This window comes from Umbelopsis ramanniana (genome assembly GCF_025399195.1).
Source record: "Umbelopsis ramanniana AG unplaced genomic scaffold K450scaffold_1, whole genome shotgun sequence".
In the NCBI taxonomy this organism is placed as follows: Eukaryota; Fungi; Mucoromycota; class Umbelopsidomycetes; order Umbelopsidales; family Umbelopsidaceae; genus Umbelopsis; species Umbelopsis ramanniana.
The window spans coordinates 481,940-501,257 of NW_026252087.1; the positions used below are offsets into that span (position 1 = coordinate 481,940).

Here is a 19,318-nt window from a genome sequence, read left to right on the forward strand (position 1 = left end):
CGATTTCATTGGGTGCCATTTTGCACTTTATCGATGTTATTTTTTTCTGAAATTTTTTTTTTATTATGCTGAAGAGCAGGGCTCAGCATAGTCTGAAGCTAGGGTGACCGCAGTAAGGTAGCAATTTTAGCCCATGTAAACTCAGAGCAAGTCGCTAGAAGATATGCCCCGTAGGACTATAGCATCCAAACTATACTGTATCCATTGTATTTGGCGATCAGGACTGATGATGTAACCCAAATTCGAATTTGGCTCCGTAACAAAATAGCGGGAGTGAGAGCCAAAGTGGCATTCAAGTGGAGAACCTGAAAAATTTCATGGTTACCAATTGGCTACAAGCCTAAACGGCTGCGCTACGTCCACTATTAGCGTGAAACTGTCTGGCTGACTGGCTCTCTGCTGGCTGCTTGAACTCCTGATATTCCATTCATAATGCCGTAATCCTATCTACAGCTCGTTCATACTCAATAAAATTAATGGGAACAGAAATGCAAAAAAAGTTTATTGTATGATTTATGCGGAAGTATCTACGAGTGATTGCATGATTTCAAATGAGCCAGTACCACCACCAACAACCTTGCCCATAACAATTCTAGCGGATGGAGAGTCTAAGCTGTCGTAGTCACCGTGGACAGTGGCTTCGGTCAAGAAATGGCAGGTTCGTTCGAAACTCATCTTGAGGAAAGGTGACACATTGGATTCGATACCAGACCGGTTGAATGGCTTGTATCCACCTTCGAACGTCATGTATTCAGCAATCAAAGACAAGTGACGCTTGTCGACAGAGATACCGTAGACCTCGAAAACACCGTCTACTTCCTTCATGATGGCATTACGAGCTGCCTCAACACCATAGGTTCTAAGCACGGCAGCAATATCGTTGGTATCGATGTTGTTGACATCAATGATGTCAGCGTATGGCCAAATGCCTTGTAAGTTGACACCTTCCGTTTGAAGTTTTCTCTGTTGGAAATAAAAAGGAAAGTTGTCAGTGCTTGAACATTTCTACAAAGTAAACTCAAATAGAAAAGACTACGTACAGATTTGTCATTTTCAGTTGGGTTGATGTATGGGAAGCATCGGGCGATACCCTTGATCTCGTGAACAATGACATCGTGACAGATCTTTTCAACAAGAGCCACCATAAGAACCTTCTTAGTGTTGGCAGGGAAAGTCAACTCAATTTCGCACCATGCGCCATTGGTGTTATCGAACTTCCATTTGCTGACATATGAGCTGTTGGTAACAACTCTGCCTTCGGCATCGTCGATGTCCATTGCTGAAGTGTCATTATCATCATCGTCGCCGTTAGCCAAAGCGTCCAATTCAAGTTCTTCATCCATTTGTCGGTCCATAGACTTGATGACCTCCTCATCATCCTCGTCAGGAGCATCGTAGGATGCATGCTGCGCACTTCGCTTGGCGTTACGAGCATCAGTGGCATCACCGTCACCTTCATCGTCGTCTGTTACGTAGATCATTGATTAGTATCTGATAGCTAGTAACGCATATTTGGTACTATGGATGCCAAATTGAGGCTCAACTTACCATTTACAGTGGCTGTGACTGGTGCACTATCGTCTTCTGTGTCATTGCTAGATGTCTTTGAGCGTTTGATAGCTTTACCGACATCGTCAGCCTTAGCCTTCTTGGAATCCTTGATATCTTTGCGGATGGCAGCTTCAAGTCGCTGGATGAACTTAGTTTCGAGAACTTGCTTAATGCGCTTAGCAGAGACATTGTACTCTTCCTTATATTCCTTTTCGGAGAATAAGTTCAGGCGAACCTGGTAGACCTTAGTACGACGGTGCATGCTAGATGCTGACTTGCTGGTCATTCGTTCCGTTACAACAACATCATCGACAATCTGTGCAAGGGTCAAGCGAGTGGCGTGTTTGCAGAAATGGCCAGCTTCGTCAGAGGAAACGTTGGTGAGCAATGGGAGCAACATGGTGGGAGTCTTAATAGAAGCGGAGGCAGTCATGATAATTTCACGTAGACGAGGGATACCAAGAGTGACATTAGCGGCACCGTGTCCAGCAAAATGGAAAGTGTTGAGCGTCATTTGAGTGGAAGGTTCACCGACAGACTGAGCAGCCAGAAGACCAACAACTTCACCGGGTTCAACAAGACTGTGAAGGTATTTAAGTTGCATAAGAGCCTTGAATTTCTTGGAAGTGAGGCTAGAAAATCGCTCATTGTTCTTAGTGGATGCAGTGGTTTTGCTAAATGGCAAGTTGTCGGGATTGTTTTCAATGTAGGCATTCAGTTGCTTTGAGAAACGTTCAGACACAACACCCAAATGTCGGCTTGGGCTGTATTTGGAAAGTGCTGGATCGTATTTCTGCGAATTCTTGAGGGCTTTCTTGTTGTAGTCGTTACCTTCCTTGATGTCAAGGATATCCATGATTTGCTTGGGATTATATTTCTGGAGAAGGGATTCGGTGTTGTGTGCGCAGAAGCTGAATTGGAAGAGATGCTTTTGTTTAATGACATCCAATGAATCTTCACCATAGTGGAATTGAAGGATTGAACCATCAGCGTCACGGACGGAGTGATCATAATGAACACGAAGACCTTCCAGATGCTTAATCAAACAACGTTGAAGATAACCAGATCTAGAAGTCTTGACGGCAGTATCAATAAGACCTTCACGACCAGCCATACAATGGAAATAGTATTCTTGTGGCCGGATACCAGTCAAGAAACGACCAGCAATGTAACCACCAGCACGTGCACTTGATTCATATGGTAAGAAGGATGGTAATGATTTTCCAGAAACCATAAGAGGAACACGACGACCTTCCAATTCCTGTTGACCAAGCAAGCAAGAAATTTGGGAGACGTTGACGGGCGAACCCTTGGCTCCAGAGACGGTCATCATTTGCATGTTATTCTTGGGGAACTTCTTGACCAAGCCGCTGGGAATACACTTATCAATGACGGAGGATGTGAGCTTGTTCACCTTGGACTTCATAGCATTATCCAAGCCAGCCAATTTAGAATCATCACGAGCAACTTCTTCCATGCGAAGATCGAACTCCTTCTTGAGGTCGTCTGAGTCAGCTTCCTTTGCCATATCGGTAAGGCCGAGGAAATCAATGTGGGCTTGCTTTCCGTCATCCTTTCCGTTGTCGAGAAGAGTGCGTCGAACCTTGTCGCCTTCAGGAGTAAGACGCAAATCATCCATTCGGCAGGTGAATCCATGGCTTTGAGTGAATTTTGTGAATAGACGACCAAGAATACTGAGAAGCTTTCCAGCTGATTCAGGACCATAAAGTTCATAGACAGAGTGCACCATACCATATGAAGAGGCACCGAATTGCGACTTGTCAAGTACACCGGTCAAAAGTTCACCCTCCATAAAGAGGACAGTAGCCTCCTCAACACCATCGGGACCCCAGTATTTGGCACCAACCTTGGCATTAGAGGTAAGGTTGAGTGCAGGTCTACCAACAGTCAAGTTCTTCATAAGAGTGGTAATAACTTGTTTACCGGTCCAGAGTGGCACAGGCTTCCACACAGTAGGGGGAACGGTAATGACTCTGCCGTTTCCGGTGCCATCAATTTCAGGACGCAGAGATCCATAGAGAATTTGCTGATATTCTTCACGAGTGAAGAAAGTGTCTCTCGAACACATCCATACACCAGAAACAACGTGATCCTGAATAAGACCACGAAGAGGATTACCAGAGGTAGGGACGAGATATTGATTATCAGTATTAGCAATCAAGGTGGCTTCTGCACGAGCAATCTCATTTTGGGGGAAATGGACGTTCATTTCGTCACCGTCGAAATCAGCGTTGTACGTATTACAGTTCTATCGAGTAGCCAAAAATATTAATAAGCGTTACTGAGTTATTGTTATGGCACAGAGTAATACTTACGGCAAAGTGCATACGAATGGTCTTTTCTCCTGGAAGAACTCTGGCCTTGTGAGCCATGATAGAAGGTTTGTGAAGAGTAGGTTGGCGGTTAAGCAACAACATATCGCCATTACGCAAGTGACGGAATACTTTCTTGTTGATAGATTGAGTACGTGTAGCGTAGGGAGTACCAGACGTAGAAGCAGTAGAGTCTTGAGGAGACAAAAGAGTGTTTGCTAAAGCAATGCGAGATTCGACGCTCAAATTTGCAAGCGAGTGCAAGGATTGATCCTCATATTGAACGTGGGTTGCACCAGGCCACTTTTCGGGTCCGTTGATGACAGCTTGCATCATCTCCTTGACGTTATAAGGTGTCACTGGTTCAGGATATGTCAAAGTTTTGGCGAAAACGGGAGGAATACCAATCTCATTAGTTTCGATATTAGGATCGGGCGAAATGACGGATCTAGCAGCATAGTTGACACGCTTGCCCATCATATGCTTTCTAAAAAGACCTTCCTTCTTTTCCAAAGTCTGTCGGATACCGGCAGGTGGAAGCTGACCTTGTCGCATAGGAGCAGGGTTCTTGGTAGAATCAATGAACGAGTTGACATCGTGTTGCAATTTGATGATGTTGTTTACAAGATAGTTGAAAGCACGAGTAATCTCCTCTTTGTTTTCATCTTTGTTCTTGCCCAAAGCTTGGACACGGGCATTACTTTCACGAACTTGTTGAGAACTAGACAAGATCTTGCCTAGCAAAACGTTTTGTGGAGACTCAAAAGACTTGTCACCCATAACGGAAGCTGGACGGAAACGAGTGGGTGCAACGGCGAGAACATCAATGAAGAACATGGATGCCTTGACTGGCTTGACCAAACTAGGAGAGCGAGGGTTTCTTGCTCCATACATCAGGGTGGTTGCACTAGGCTCACTTTCGAAAAGGCAAGTCAAATGGTCACGAATTTGATGAGGTGTCATATACTTTTGTTGACCAGCAGGTGCTTCGCCGTCTTCTTTGGAGATCTTGCCAGAAGGCATTTTGGCACCTTGCTCCTCTTCATCAGAAGAATCTTCAGAAGATGATTCCGAAGCACTGATGCCATTTGCAGTGTTTTCAGAGACATCAACATCCATGGCCTGAGTAGAAGCCTTAGATTTAACTAGAACGTCCTGAATCTTAAGGCCCTTGGCTTCCATGATCATTTGTGTCTTCTTGTTCAAAGGCATTTGAAAAATCTTGGCGACACCATCTTTACGGATAGGAGGGGAGACACCAGTACAGTTCTCGCAACGCTTCTTAGCGATACAGCGTCTAAAGAAATCTGCCATAACTTGTTTTCGCTCTTCATTAATAATAGTAATTTTATATGTACGACTGGCATACTCGTTGGCTTCCTTATCGTTGATGCATGCCTCGACATAGTCATCTGAGAAAGGGGGACATGTCAGTAATTTTGGTCATGACAACTTATCTAGTCAATTAAATCGATCATATACCGATTCGCTCCAAGAATTGCTCAGCGTTTTCATTTCCTTCTTGCTCTTCTTCCAAAACATCAGCAATATCGTCTTCATCCGCATTCTTAGACGACTTCTTGGCTCGCATGTTGAAATCATCAATACGTTGGCTCTCGCGAATCAAACCACGTTGAAGCAGCTTCAGCTTGGCAATGATTTTATGCAACTATAAACAGGTATAAATACCATATGCATTTGTAACATTATGATTGAATCATTCAAGATCATTTACCTGAACGCGGTTCATACGGTACTTGTGGCAATAAAAGCATTTTGCGCGAAGGTTGGCGTAGAGATGGTCGAAGAAGGTTGGATTATAGGTGGGGACAGGAAGTTCGATATGGCCGAAATGTCCTGGACAGTTGAAGTGGTCTTGTGAACATGTACCGCAACTTTTAAAAGTATCCAGTTAGTTTGTCTGTATGATCAATGTTTGAAAATCCTCGAGGTTTATACATACATATGACGCTTGGTGTATGGACCAAGTGCTGGATCATATAGACCACCTTTGGTTGGGTGACCCATGGTATCCATGATGATTGGGTTGACGATTTGCTTTACAGAGATTTTGCGAATCTCTGCAGCATCGTAGAAGGAGAATGACACCGAGTCAATCTCGGAACCCACAGGCAGTGAAATATTCATGGTTGTAAGAAAGGCAGTCGAACGTCTAACAGTTGTCTTGCTTGGCGACCCAAAAGAACTCTAGATTACTGATTGGAAGATCTTCAGCTTATTCTATGACACACGATATGGGTATCCAAAGTCCTGAAATGGTCGTCAGTCCGTTGTGAAATGCTCTATCTGTTGAGTGTCAGGACCCGTCGTTCAATCGAAAGAATAAAAAAAAAAATATTTCGCAGTCTCGTCTAAGTCACGTGGATTTATGGCGGAGCTTTACAAAAAAATTGTGGTTCATGGTTCCGTTGCTGAAGGTTCTCTGTCTATTAACTCCTCTGCTAGCCCTTCTTGTACATGTTATTTGTATACATTCTGTGAAGTAGAAATTAAAGGAAAATGTAATAAATTATATAAATGAATCTTTTTCATTTGAGAAAAGTGTCTCATATTTGTAAAGATGATCTTTTAAACATACGTGTTTGTTTAAGCAACTCTACGCGCCAGCAAATATATACACTCTTCTTTTCTCTCACTTCTACACGGTTACAGGCGCAAAAATTTTGATTTAAAGGCTTATTCATAACTTCTTCAATGGTGTTTTCTTTATTCTAAGGATTATGAGAATGCCTCGACGTTATTATGAAGCGCATAGTACATGCCCCGTTTCTTCATCAATTGGTCATGAGTTCCTATAAGAGAACGGTCAGTTTATCGGTCAGTACCACTGGTGCATCTTGATAGATCTACATACCCTTCTCTATAACGTTTCCTATCTCACGACCCATCACGACAATGAGATCAGCTGCTCGAATGGTAGACAATCTGTGGGCAACTACCAATACAGTCTTTCCTTTCATCAATTCATCTAGTGCTTCTTGTACCAGCTTTTCAGAGTGTGCTAGAAAAGTTTTTTAAGAATATCTCAGTATGAGATATGCATGAATTGCAACGCCGCAATAATCGAAAATACATACTGTCTAGAGCAGAGGTTGCCTCATCCAGAATTAAAATCTATCATTGAAAGCGTAAATCATCAAGGCACAGTAGCTGCTTACTCATTGCCGCTCATACCTTTGGATTCTTCAAAATTGCTCTTGCAATAGCTACCCGTTGCTTTTGTCCACCAGATAGACTTGTTCCTCTTTCTCCTACCATGGTATCGTAGCCATCTGGGAACGCTTCAATAAACGTCTCAGCATTAGCTTTTCGTGCTGCTGATCTAACCTCCTCGTCAGTAGCATCAGGATTGCCATAACGAATATTATCGGCGATGCTGGCTGCAAACAAGACCGGTTCTTGATTGATGAATCCAATTTGTTGACGAATCCAGGAGGGATCCATCACGTTTAATGGAGTACCATCTATTAAAATTTGGCCATCACAAGGTTCGTAGAATCTCTCTAGAAGTGCTGCGACCGTTGACTTTCCAGAGCCTTCCAAAAGGGAATTACAGTCAGCATATATGTCATGTTAGATAGAGGAGTTCCATTTTATGAGTACCTGATGGACCACAAAGGGCTACCATGGTTCCTTGGGGAATATCCAATGTGAAGTTCTCTAACACTTGCTGCTCCTGCCTAGTTGGGTAATGGAAGCTTACATTGTCGAAACGTATGTTGCCATCCATGTAAGGCAGAGTGACTCCACCATGAAGTGGTACGTTTGGTGTAGCATGCACAAATTCAAAGACTCTTGTGGCTGATCCAATAGCCTTGATCGATTGCCCAAAGAGGACTCCCAGGGAAACTGCTGCATGTTAGATCATTGTGCTGAAAAGTGAAGGACATATAGGACTAACCTAAGGATCTTTGAGTCGACTGTGTAGACAGCATATACCTGGAGTTTTTCAATCAGTAACATTAAACTCAAAGTCTCTATCCCATTCATTCTACTAACGTCATCAGATCACCACCAGTCATTTCGTTTTTGACAACTAGAGATCCTCCATAATACAGAACAATGAGGGCCTGGATGTGAAAAACTCGTATTAAATTTTCTGGTATGAACACAATTTGAAACTCTAACCTACAACCGTTTGTACCTACCATACATCCGATAGCAGCATTGGTCATGCCTGAACAACAATATCGGTCAGCTTTTGCATATTGACTTATGACAGCTAATTGGGTCATACTGTACCTTGGAAAAGTCCGATATGTAAGCCAAGGTGAGTGTTCGATTTTGCGACTTTGTCAGTAGAGGACTGATAACGCTCACACTCTCGGTCTTCGGCAGCAAATGCACGCACAGTTCGCACGTTTGCAATGAGCTTTTTAAAAAGCATAACAATAATTCAGTTGACGCTATATGCGGTAAATGTGACAATTATATATGACCTTACCTCTCCAGCCAGTCCGCTAGCAACACCATCCAACTCCTTCCCTTGTTTACTTAACTTTCTTAGATAGGTTCCATAGATGTTCAAAATACCGTACAACACAGGCATAGTGGCCAATAATGTAAAGGTCAGTGACGGAGAAATGCGGACGAGATGTATAGCAGATCCAATTGTCTGGGCAATTGACTTCAACCCTTGAGTGACAATTTGTTTGAATGTATGCTGAGAGGCGGCCATTAGTATTGATGTACAGCTCGGCTGATTATACGCGTACATTGGCCATTTAACATACCTTGAAATCGGCGACATCTGTGGTCAGTCGTCCAACAAGCTCTCCACTCTTGTGACTATCAAAGAAACTGATATCCTGCTTCACGATTGCCGAGAAAAGTAAGCTCTTCAGACGAGAGGCAACATTTTCACCCAAAGTAGACACCAGTGAGATGTGCGAAAATGTCAGGAACCCTGATGCAAAATATGATGAGCTAACGACTATTCCGCACCAAGGTAAAAAAACAATTGTTTTACCTTGAGAGAGAAATAGACCTAAAAGTTTCATTGCTGGTTTCTTCAATTCTTCCATTGATAGCTCCCCAGCACCTTTGATACTCTGCGCAATGACGTTGATAAGCTCTCCCGTAACAGTTGGAGTCTGAAGGTTCACTACGGCAGCACCGACTGCAGTGAGTGCTACAAGTATCAGCAGGAGTAGATCTGGTTTCACAAGTCTCCATATTTCCACCCATAAAGAGGGTGACTTTTGGCTCGAGGCGGTCAATGCGGCAGATGCATTGTCCACGTGCTTCACCGACAATGCCATGGGTTGAAACTTTGGGTCACTATTGACGCTTGCTTCGCAAAAAACCATTGCATGATAGTGACGAGCATGAGTGAAAGTATGATACACTACGACGGTACCCATGACAGCGGACAGTTTTGGCATTATGCTGCTGATGGACGAAATTCTTTCTAATGATATGTTGGACATCTGTAAACATACTTCGGTCTACCGCCCTGAACAATTTGATATTTTCTTACTATTCTCATATATATGTAAGCTATGATTGAGTAAGTTAATGCTGGTAACCTCAATAGAGTTCGGTTCAGGATCCCTACCGTGACTGGTGTATCATAGAGGTCAAACTTCGCCTCGTTCCAGGAATGTCAAGAGGTGTCATGACTCGGCATAGTGGCTGTGCACTTGCCCATTTGGAAGTCAAACTTTGCGGACGCGTCGATTTTGACACTAATGAAACGGCTGTAGATACAGCATAGCTAGGTTTGAAGCAACTTGGCAACGCTAGTGCTGTCCTGAAAGCCATGCAAGACCGCGCATCGAAATTGCCACCCCAATTTACCGTTCGGAAACAGTCACTTTATTACACCAGTAAGGTTGGCACCCACATTGAAAAATCCACAAACAGTATACAGCTTCTCTATATTATGCTGATATAATTCAAATCACCGAGTTCTACGATATCTGTCTACTTTCAATTATAAACGTTGCTTCAGGCTTGAAGTTTGACTTTGCCGAGGTTCATTATATCACGTGATACGCTGTTCCGCGGAATTGATGTTCTAAATTTATATGGGAGCCACGAACCTGTCTTTGCTTTCTTTGCTACTCCTTTCCCCAATATGAACCACGTCGAAACAGCACTATTCAGAGCCTCTCTCATCTCCCCAAAGGTCCAAGCGTCTCTCCCAAAAGGCTACGTTCTTAGACCACTGCAAAGTGGAGACTACGAGCGCGGTTTCTTGGACGTTCTGAAGGTCCTTACCGAGGTTGGCGACCATACTAAGGCACAGTGGTTAGGTAAACGATGGTGATTTCTAACTTTCTTACTTATGATGCGGTATTAAACCTTGAATTATAGAGCGTTTCAACTATCTTAAGCAACACAGCCATGAGTGTAAGGAGAACCTGGTTCCTAGCAGTTTCACGGAGATGACATATTCTGAAAACTAACACGTTTCCTTATGATCTATAGATTTCACGATCGTTATCGTTGAAGAAGCCAAGAATAAAGTGGTTGCTGCCGGAAGTGTCATTGTAGAGCGCAAATTTGTGCATCTAAATGGTCTTGTTGGCCATATCGAGGATATCGCCGTGGACGCAAATCAACAGGGTAAAAAGTTTGGCATCAAAATTATTGAGGCTTTGAAATATATTGGAGAGAACACTGGATGCTATAAAGGTAGGAAACGCTTACTTGCTTTTTCTGTATAACAGAAATAAATCAAATACTCACCACTTCATTTCTCATCAGTGATCCTTGATTGCTCTGAAAAGGTAAGATTTCGCCATTCAAACCGGAAGGTGATTTGGGGATTCGGCTAAGGTCTAACATTTGTTTCATGACAGAATATTCCATTCTACGAGAAATGTGGTTTCTCACATAAAGAGTATGAAATGGTCTGGAGACCAAGCCCTAGTGCAAAGCTCTGAAGCAGTCGTCTGCACAATCAACGCGAATATGGCTTTTCTTTACACATTTCATTCTTATGCTTCTACCACTAGCAAATACCAGCGCCTCCAGATTTGAAGGGCTAAATGTAAATTGGTATCAGCTCTCAAATGCTTGATTCCCCTGCATCGATTTATAGACAGAAAATAACAACTTCCCGAATTATATTCATTGATGTTTTTCAAATTCGGAGTGCCTGGTTGGGTTTGGACTGATATTGAAACGCCAGCGAATGGCAACGATCAGACACAAGCCATGTTGTGCCGAACAGGACTTCCGATCGAAATAACGTAGGATGACCTTAATTTTATCCGTCTCTTGAAGCCAGTAAGAGATCCAGCATGAAAACGAACAGTAACAAGCTAATAGTGGTCGCTACATATGACCTTTACTGAAGTGGATATCGTGATGTTAAGACGAAGTTAACATACATTTATGCAGTGTGTCATTCGTTCATTCGCGACGAATTTTGTGCTGGGGTTGAGCTTTTCGTTTATCGTAAGCGGGAGCAATGGCAGCGAACAACTGTTCGTACACATCGATGAAATGATCTTTACTGCCGTTTTGCACGCGGATCTAATAGAGCAGCAGCTATTGACGAGAGAAATTTTTTCTAGTATACAACCAGTCATTGGTAGCTTTGATGCTACAATTGGCGTTAGGGCAGTAAACAATGGATAAAGAGCTATACGAGTCTCCACACTATTGCACGTCTTTTATATGAGAAGATGAAACAGTACTGTTACCACGAATCCACGTCACTCACAGTTTAGATACAAGCTTTGTAGATTAGTGGTGTTCTAGCATAGGTACAAGGACGGACACTTATTGCATATTCAGGACCGGCAGGCACCCTAACGTCCGTACGATGTTGCGTATTCAGTACCTTCTACATAGCACAGAGTTTCCCTTTTGGAAGTAGAAGTATGCGTCAAACTATAGCATTCAGACAGCAGTCTTCTCTAATAGATATCTGATTTACCGTTCAATTTGTCATGCATACGTATGTGTAAACATGTACAGGTGTGTGCTGTCCCTTCTTTGCCAAAAAATGTCACAAAGTTGAATTGAATATGATTCAGCCACTGCGAAGGTGCATCAGAGGATAAAAGCAAAACAATTCTGCAGTAGTGGTACTCAGAAGCAGACAAACTGAGTCTCCGATAAGTTTCAACACGCATGCTATGCTACTTGTATATTGAACAGGAGGATATGAGACTACTTCACTAACGTTACTATGAATTATATGTGTTTGCCATTACAGAATAGTGAGAATTTCGAGAATCATGATACTTCCGCCGCTGGTTGACAAATTGTCTCAATTTACTACAGATCAACGGAATGCTTAGTAGGTTGATCAGGGTACTACGCTGCAAGCAAATTACTAAATCCTACCTGACGAAAGGGGCTACCATGTAAAAACGACTGCCATTGAATTTGTTAGCTGATGCAACCTTGTGACGGCCACCATCAGTATCGCTCTTGCTGCCATTCACTGGTTTTTTGTCTATCTTATAAGTTGGAAGTTCTGTCAACTTGTACCAAGCAATTTGCTAATTGAAAACAAACTGAGTTACTCATTCGATCAACACAAATATGATATATTCGTCATACATACACTGATCTCTTTGCGAGTCCTTGGTATGAACTCTGATTCCTCAGCCACACCACATATGATATACAGGCGGATTCTCTGCTCCCTAAGGGTAATCTCGATATAGTTTTCAGGGTCCATGTATGGCGTGATGTCGAAACCAGTTTCCTCCAATACCTAAACCATCAAAAATGCTCAGAAAATGAACAACGGCATGATTTGGTTTTGAAAAACACACTGATTCATACCTCTCTTGCTGCGCAAATTGAGTTTTCCTCATCCTTATTGATCTTGCCCTTTGGGAATCCCCATCCTGATTTTGAACTCCAGCCTTTCACCAATAGACATTTATCTAGACGTTCGTTGAGTATAATAGCTCCACAGACAGGTATCCGAATCTTGTACTGCATGAAGTCTGCAAACGCTCGCTCATGCTCGTGTTCCCACTGGCGCAACAATGGACAGTGCTGGAATATCTTTGCGGAAAAGTTCTTCAGCGAAAACGATGGTAACTCAGGTTTCTGCTCACGAACAAAGTCTTCGTAAAACCAGTGTGCTTGTTCTATCTGAAAACATATACGTTCCACTGACGCAAGTTCTTCCTCAGGTACATTTATTATGAATCGACTGAAGGGAAGTGGAATTAGCTTTAGCCGTAGTAACATCTTCCGACAAGACAAATTTCACAATTTGAATACGGCAATGGTAAGAGTACCAATGGTATAAGATAGGTACCTTGAGAGATCGTCAAGTATTTCCTCAAACGTCGCGTTTGCTAGTGCCATTTGTGAGTGTAAGAGTAAAGGTATGCCTGGATTTGAAGTCTCAATACCGATAGCGACGATCATGTGATGTTATAACCCTAACCCATGTTTTTTGGACACCATTTGAGATACCACTTCATATCTTGATCGATATTGCGCAACAAATGCATGATATATGTGCATACAGGCGTGGAACTCTATGGAAAGATAAATTTTCATGCTATGTATTTTTGTTTTAGGGTTGCAAGAATAAGAAACCGCTTGAAGAAATGCGCGGATGATAATTTTACGGAATTGCTCCACGCGCAATTTAGGCACACAAATAATTTTACAAAAGTGGCTCTAGATTAAATTCTAAGACGGTGGTAGGGTAAGAGAGCTCAAAGCTTTGCAGAACTTCGGGGTGTAGGACACCGAAACTGCCGATCTTGATAGTGGCACGGCGGCTCGTCTCGGGGACAATGTAGGTCAAGTAGATATCAGCTGAACGGCCAGGGAAATAGGTATTGTCTAAAGAGAGGGAAAAGATATAAGATTAGCATGGTATGTTTAAGGAACTAGTGTACAACAAGCATATATTTGATATGCATACTCTCTGCTTCAGTAATCCAGTAACCAAGCTCCTTGCTATTTCGGCCGATGAACTGGATGTTGAACATTCTCATGATACGATCCAACAAACCGTGAATAACCTAATGAACACAATAGATGATTATTCGTTTGAACCGTTGTCTATAACACTCAAAACTACCCCAAATTGCACTAACCTCAAAACCAGAGGTTTTGGAAGTGTAGGCGGCACAAACGCGGCGTTCGTTTCTGCTCTTGCGGTCATAAGAGTCATCCTTTAGCGTGATATCGGAAACTTCGAAAACTTTGATGGGAAGTGGGTGCTTTCTGTTAGAGTTAATGGTCTTAAGAATACCGGGAAGAAGTGAGGTTCGGACAACTTGATATTCAATGGTCTTAGGGTTCGCCAACTTGACAGCAGTAGTACCATCATCAACGCGTCTTAGGAACTTGAAGTTCTCATCGTGAGAGCACTAAACCAAACAGAAAGTCATTGAAATTTCGTTAGATCAAGCTTCTTATGATACGCTTATCACATGAATGGGTATTTACCAAGGTCAATGGTGCAACTTCAGTGAATCCAGCGAGAGCCAATTCGCGTCTTGCACTGTCAGTCAATTTGTTGATGGGGAAAGCAGAAGCAATAGTGTTGACGCTGGGAACACGCTTGGGTAAATTGTCATAACCATAGGCGATGGCAACGTCTTCCATAATATCGCAAGCATGAAGGATATCGGAACGTGTAGGAGGAACTTCAACAAGAATTTCGTTGCTATCAGCTGGGTTGACGGAAGCAAGCATGGACATGCGGTTGAGGAGTTCGACGATCTCTTCTGGCTTGAGTGTCAAGTTTGTGCAGGAGTTGATATAATCAACCTTTGCTGAGGCACGACGATTGTCAAGATCTGGTGTAACCTTGACGGTACCGTCAGGATAATGGATTTCAACAGGCTCAACTCTGCAAAAAATCTGTTAGAGGCCGCATCTAACGTGAACTTAACATGGATCTGAGTTTGCGCTTACGTGAAAGGTTCCTCACAGTATTCAGAGAACATAGTCACAAGAGTATTGAGCACAATGTTAGCCTTATTTTCATCAGTTGCGGTGATTTCAACGAACACGTTCTTAGTATTCAAAGTGATTTTGGAGTGATCAGAATTGATGATAGGGGGAAGTGAACAAACTGTCTTGCTGGCATCGAAGACGACAGGATAGACGGGGGAGTCTCTGATGATGTGCAAGAACTTTCCAAGGTGCTTATCGGGCTATTGGTCAAACGGTCAGTATCACTAGTTGGCAGACAAGATTCAAAAACAGCATATACATCAAAGTATAACTCACAGTATAGAATTCCATCAATTGGTTTGCATCCATATCCTTCGTTTGGTTCAATGGAGTGAACTTGATGTCCTTTGGAGGCAAAGCATCATAGCTGAAGGGACCCTTGATGGTGTCGAGGTCGTGAGTGCCCATTGAGGCAAGAGTGCGCTTTCTATTTAGCAAATCTCCATGAGTGCTCTGACCTTCAATTTTACCGAGTGCATTATGATATAAACATTACCGGCAGATATTGTTATGAAGCTTGTCCTGAAGATCAATGAAGCTGTTGTAGTTGTCTTGAGTGAACTTGATGTTACGAAGGATGGCACCAACAACGAATGGACGAATCTTGGCAGTCTAATTGATGCAAGTGCATTGTTAGAGACTTTTCCAAAACATCAACGTGTATATGCCATTAAGGTTATTACGTACATCGGGTTTAACGACTATCTTCTCAAGTCCTCCACTGGGCTTGACTAGTCGGTAGACGGGAACTTGACCCAAGTTCAAAAAGACGCGCAAAGCACGGGCGATACCTTCCTGGCAAAGCAAATCGTATCTACCATGCAAGGATTAGAAAACTATCGATATATTGTTCGTGGAGTTGGTGGTTGCTGGATTCTCTGTCATACCTGTTGGCTGAGATGTCAACCTTCAACAAAGGTCTCTCGGGTGCAACTTCTCCATTCTGAACAACAGTTTCGGAGGTCTATAAAAGCACTTAATGAGTACGATTCGTGGTGTCAAAACACTGATTAGGAGCAAGATGACTTACATCTTCTTCGAGTTCGATACCAAAGTGAAAGCAAAGCTCGCGGAATTCTTCAGTACCTACAAATTTTGACATCAGTACCCGCATTCTGGCGATTCATTCGTACTAGTTAAAATGTCTTACTGTAAGATTTTCCGAGGCTCTTGTAGAGCAACTCCTTGTCAACGTTAACGGTAGGCATGGTTTGTAGCTTGTCAATGTCCAAATTCCAGATTTTCAGGTTATGGGTTCGAAATTTGGCAGGTGGCTTGTACAAGTAACCTCAACCAAAGTGAGTCAGGATGATGCGGTGATTGAAATTAGCTTGACTGTGCACTTGCTTTTATTATTGTCTTTGAGCGACTTGACTCTTTGCAAACTGTATAATCATCGGCTTCCCGTGAAGTATATACCTATGCGCTCCTTCCAAAGCTTTTCTGGCTGTTTCTTGATCTTTAAATGTCACAAAAGCTTGTCCACGCATCCGCCCTGAAAGTAAAAGATTGATATCCAAATCTTTGTCCGGATCGCCCTTGCTCTCTAACACAAATCGTCCAAATATTTTGCGAAGGTCAGATTCCTTAACTACTTTACGCTCAAGATTCTTTATGTATAGTCGCGTTGTTGGCTCCCCTTCTGAGTAGTTCTTGAAAGCCGTACTATACTGAGAATCTAAATATATGATTTGAAGGGTTATGATGTGATACATGCAGACACCGTATAAGCAATTTAAGATCGTACTGTCTGGAGATGCTTTATGGGCATCGAGTGTCTCTATGGTTATGTATTGATCAGTCTTGTTGGGCTCAGTCCTCTCAAATCCCTCGTTCTCAGATGTCTTGACATCATATTTTTCCTGGACTACCGCTGAATGTGGCTCCTCGGGCTCTATCGCTGAGGCGGCCAAGGCGACTTTGGCATTATCTACATTGGGTATATTGATGGAGATCGTTGAAGTGACTTTCTTCCTCCCTAAAGCAAGTTGCCTTTGCTCATGATTATCCTTCGCTTTCATTCTCTTCACACTCCGTCTTGAGTCAGATTCTTCACCACTGCTCTCCATCTCAGATTCGTCGCTAGCCACGAGGCCATCTGATTTTCGCTTCAGCTACAGCCAAGGCTTAGCATGTCTAATTCCATTTGATATTACAAATGATGTTTTACTTACAGTGGCAGGTATTGCATCTTTTCGTACTGGACCGAAAGGGGGCGGTAAATTCATTTTGTTCATTAAATGCAGGACCTGGTTATATAAACGAGGCACACTCCCAATGGCTTGCATCATATTGGTTAAAATCTCTGGTGTAGGATCAGGGTACTTGTACTTTAGATTAGGGTTAGAGGGATAATTGACTCTGAATGATAGGTATTTGGTGAATTCTGTGCATACATCTTCATTCAACAGTACATCCTTTTAAATTATAGCTTACCCTAATGCAGGCGCAATAGAAGGTGCAGATCCTGCCTGCTCTGTATTGGTGTTGGATTTGAACCGTGAAGCTTCTGGTGGTTTCGTAGCAGCAATCGGTTTCCGTGATGGAGGCGGTGCACCAAGATTCGTTATGCTGTTATTGCTATAGTAACTCGAATCAATAATCGGTTCGATACCACGCGAGACAGACTTCGCTTTATAATTCACCTCGACCCTGTTGATATATGATTACTTATTCTGTCTCGGCTAGGGGTTGCATACTCCACTCGTAGTTTTTTGCCACTGAAATCGATGGCCATCAAACGCTCTCGTGCCGCTGCAGCAGCTTCATTCCCTGGAAAATCGACAAAAGCAGATCCTCGCTATCCATTTACAGAACAACAATCAGGCTTGGATAACTGAATTTAGAATATGTTGCATGATTTTACACATACCATTGGAAGTGAGCTCATCAGCCGTACGTCTATACTTCCAAACGGTGTGAAGAACTGTTGGCACGTTGCTGTAGACGCTGTGATATTGGGTGGTAACCGTTTTACCAACAGAGTTGTAACCGACCATGAGGCAGAACCTGGCTGTTGTATGATTAAATACAAAATGCGGGATCTGAGGTGGTCGCAAATCCGCCATTTTTCCATACCTTTTCGGAACTTACGTTCATAATTCGAAATGTGCCCTCGTTACCGTGATTCTGGTGTTTGGAGGTGAAGAAGTTCGCCGCCTCAGTGAAAGGTAGTCACGACCTTTTGCTTTGAACTGGAACGAATGAGGCAGAACGAAAACCTAGTTTTGGTAAGAATTCTTCGTGAGCTTCAACTTATGTTCAATAAAAACTAATTGAAAGTGCCATGGAACGTGTAGATTGGCCCAAAAGCAATTTTAGTACCATATAAACCGGAACATGTCCTTGTATACCACGAATGGATGAAATCGCCATTTCTTCAAGGTATGAACGACCAGGTCCGACTATAATATGGTGTTGATCTAAACTGATATAAAAATACAGAAATGACAGCTTCAGAACCTCTTACTCTTCAAGAAGAGTATGATATGCAGCAATCATGGCACTTGGATGATAATAGTGAGTCTTCTTTGTGTCTATTCCATGCATATACGCATGGTAAACTGGCCTAACACTCCAACAGAATGTACATTTATCCTTTTGGCCCTTCCATCACCTGGTACAACATCTGAAGAATTGAAAACAACTGCACTCTCAAAAGCTGGAACAGGTAGTACTATATCATGCATGGCGATATTCTCCCTATCTATGCTCACAGAATCCATCAATTATGACAGTTATGATTGGCGACGTCAACCTCTTCTTCAATGACCCAGATAATGATAAATCGTGTGCAGAGATAGAAATCATGATTGCTGAAGAAAAATATAGACGATCCGGCTATGGAATTGAAGCTATCAAAATGATGATGGCTTATGGTGCGTACTATGACCTGACATTGAGCCAAAAGTGGACCATGATATTGACTTGTAAATTTGCGTCACTCAGCTATGACGGAATTAGGTGTAGAGAAATTTGAAGCAAAGATATCTTTAAGGAACCAACCAAGTATCGACATGTTTTGCTCGAAGCTTCATTTTCGAGAACGGTCTGTCTCTACTATCTTTGAAGAGGTAACATTGGATTGGAAGACAAGTACCGCTCAGAAAATCGTTGGCGAAGAGGACATGCCAGAGCCGAGCAAAGAGGAGCTCGAGGCCATGCAACGAGTCGAGAATCAAATACTAGCCTTTTGGGAGAACAACGTACACTCTACTACCTGGGAAAAATCATAAGCTAACATCACAATGTTTGCTCCAGTCTTGCTCTAAGAATACCTCAGCAAACGAGACTTACCGGCAAGTAAGACTCGGCTATCCATCGGCCCATGACATAGAACTTGGGTGTTATTGAAATAGCGTTATCATGATCGCTCACGACATTATATAGACACCACTGTTCATGATTTTGCATTATTTTGCTTTTCGCTCATTGTTCAATACAAAATTTTCCTGTTTCCTTCCATTCATTCACGAAACATATCATTTACCTAATTTCTTGACACGTGTATT

The 19,318-nt window shown here is 42.6% G+C and overlaps 7 protein-coding genes across 7 annotated transcripts; 2 read left to right on the forward strand and 5 right to left on the reverse strand.

The window, feature by feature from the left end:
• Positions 1-79: 79 nt before the first annotated feature.
• Positions 80-6,197, reverse strand: K450DRAFT_276321 (uncharacterized protein). The gene is made up of 7 exons (XM_051593224.1): positions 5,848-6,197; positions 5,620-5,779; positions 5,367-5,553; positions 3,888-5,296; positions 1,549-3,820; positions 1,041-1,465; positions 80-963 (listed from the first exon to the last, which is right to left on the reverse strand). The coding sequence occupies exons 1-7, from the start codon at positions 6,030-6,032 to the stop codon at positions 514-516; spliced, it is 5,088 nt and encodes a 1,695-aa protein (XP_051449659.1). The 5' UTR covers positions 6,033-6,197; the 3' UTR covers positions 80-513.
• A 310-nt stretch (positions 6,198-6,507) lies between these two features.
• Positions 6,508-9,740, reverse strand: K450DRAFT_217332 (uncharacterized protein). The gene is made up of 14 exons (XM_051585034.1): positions 9,463-9,740; positions 9,385-9,404; positions 8,875-9,315; positions 8,639-8,811; positions 8,350-8,568; positions 8,148-8,277; positions 8,054-8,082; positions 7,905-7,975; positions 7,807-7,844; positions 7,509-7,754; positions 7,080-7,441; positions 6,983-7,019; positions 6,760-6,906; positions 6,508-6,697 (listed from the first exon to the last, which is right to left on the reverse strand). The coding sequence occupies exons 1-14, from the start codon at positions 9,666-9,668 to the stop codon at positions 6,624-6,626; spliced, it is 2,193 nt and encodes a 730-aa protein (XP_051449660.1). The 5' UTR covers positions 9,669-9,740; the 3' UTR covers positions 6,508-6,623.
• Positions 9,741-9,819: 79 nt separating this feature from the next.
• Positions 9,820-10,889, forward strand: K450DRAFT_217354 (uncharacterized protein). The gene is made up of 5 exons (XM_051585035.1): positions 9,820-10,162; positions 10,224-10,259; positions 10,338-10,544; positions 10,617-10,639; positions 10,712-10,889. Exons 1-5 carry the CDS (start codon positions 9,985-9,987, stop codon positions 10,793-10,795), a joined length of 528 nt encoding a protein of 175 aa, XP_051449661.1. The 5' UTR covers positions 9,820-9,984; the 3' UTR covers positions 10,796-10,889.
• A 1,047-nt stretch (positions 10,890-11,936) lies between these two features.
• On the reverse strand, positions 11,937-13,213 carry K450DRAFT_203529 (uncharacterized protein). Its single transcript, XM_051584715.1, has 5 exons — positions 13,144-13,213; positions 12,657-13,035; positions 12,433-12,585; positions 12,210-12,367; positions 11,937-12,140 (listed from the first exon to the last, which is right to left on the reverse strand). Exons 1-5 carry the CDS (start codon positions 13,191-13,193, stop codon positions 12,050-12,052), a joined length of 831 nt encoding a protein of 276 aa, XP_051449662.1. The 5' UTR covers positions 13,194-13,213; the 3' UTR covers positions 11,937-12,049.
• A 155-nt stretch (positions 13,214-13,368) lies between these two features.
• On the reverse strand, positions 13,369-16,090 carry K450DRAFT_217360 (uncharacterized protein). Its single transcript, XM_051585036.1, has 11 exons — positions 15,958-16,090; positions 15,838-15,893; positions 15,695-15,771; positions 15,495-15,621; positions 15,304-15,419; positions 15,084-15,234; positions 14,766-15,007; positions 14,295-14,700; positions 13,940-14,215; positions 13,765-13,864; positions 13,369-13,682 (listed from the first exon to the last, which is right to left on the reverse strand). Exons 1-11 carry the CDS (start codon positions 16,013-16,015, stop codon positions 13,501-13,503), a joined length of 1,791 nt encoding a protein of 596 aa, XP_051449663.1. The 5' UTR covers positions 16,016-16,090; the 3' UTR covers positions 13,369-13,500.
• A 1-nt stretch (position 16,091) lies between these two features.
• On the reverse strand, positions 16,092-18,191 carry K450DRAFT_217365 (uncharacterized protein). Its single transcript, XM_051585037.1, has 7 exons — positions 17,886-18,191; positions 17,680-17,820; positions 17,453-17,607; positions 17,244-17,387; positions 16,982-17,168; positions 16,555-16,921; positions 16,092-16,485 (listed from the first exon to the last, which is right to left on the reverse strand). The coding sequence occupies exons 1-7, from the start codon at positions 17,904-17,906 to the stop codon at positions 16,160-16,162; spliced, it is 1,341 nt and encodes a 446-aa protein (XP_051449664.1). The 5' UTR covers positions 17,907-18,191; the 3' UTR covers positions 16,092-16,159.
• Positions 17,664-19,275, forward strand: K450DRAFT_217368 (uncharacterized protein). Its single transcript, XM_051585038.1, has 6 exons — positions 17,664-18,037; positions 18,107-18,191; positions 18,252-18,326; positions 18,391-18,477; positions 18,545-18,685; positions 18,756-19,275. Exons 1-6 carry the CDS (start codon positions 18,011-18,013, stop codon positions 19,040-19,042), a joined length of 702 nt encoding a protein of 233 aa, XP_051449665.1. The 5' UTR covers positions 17,664-18,010; the 3' UTR covers positions 19,043-19,275.
• The last annotated feature ends 43 nt before the right edge of the window (positions 19,276-19,318 follow it).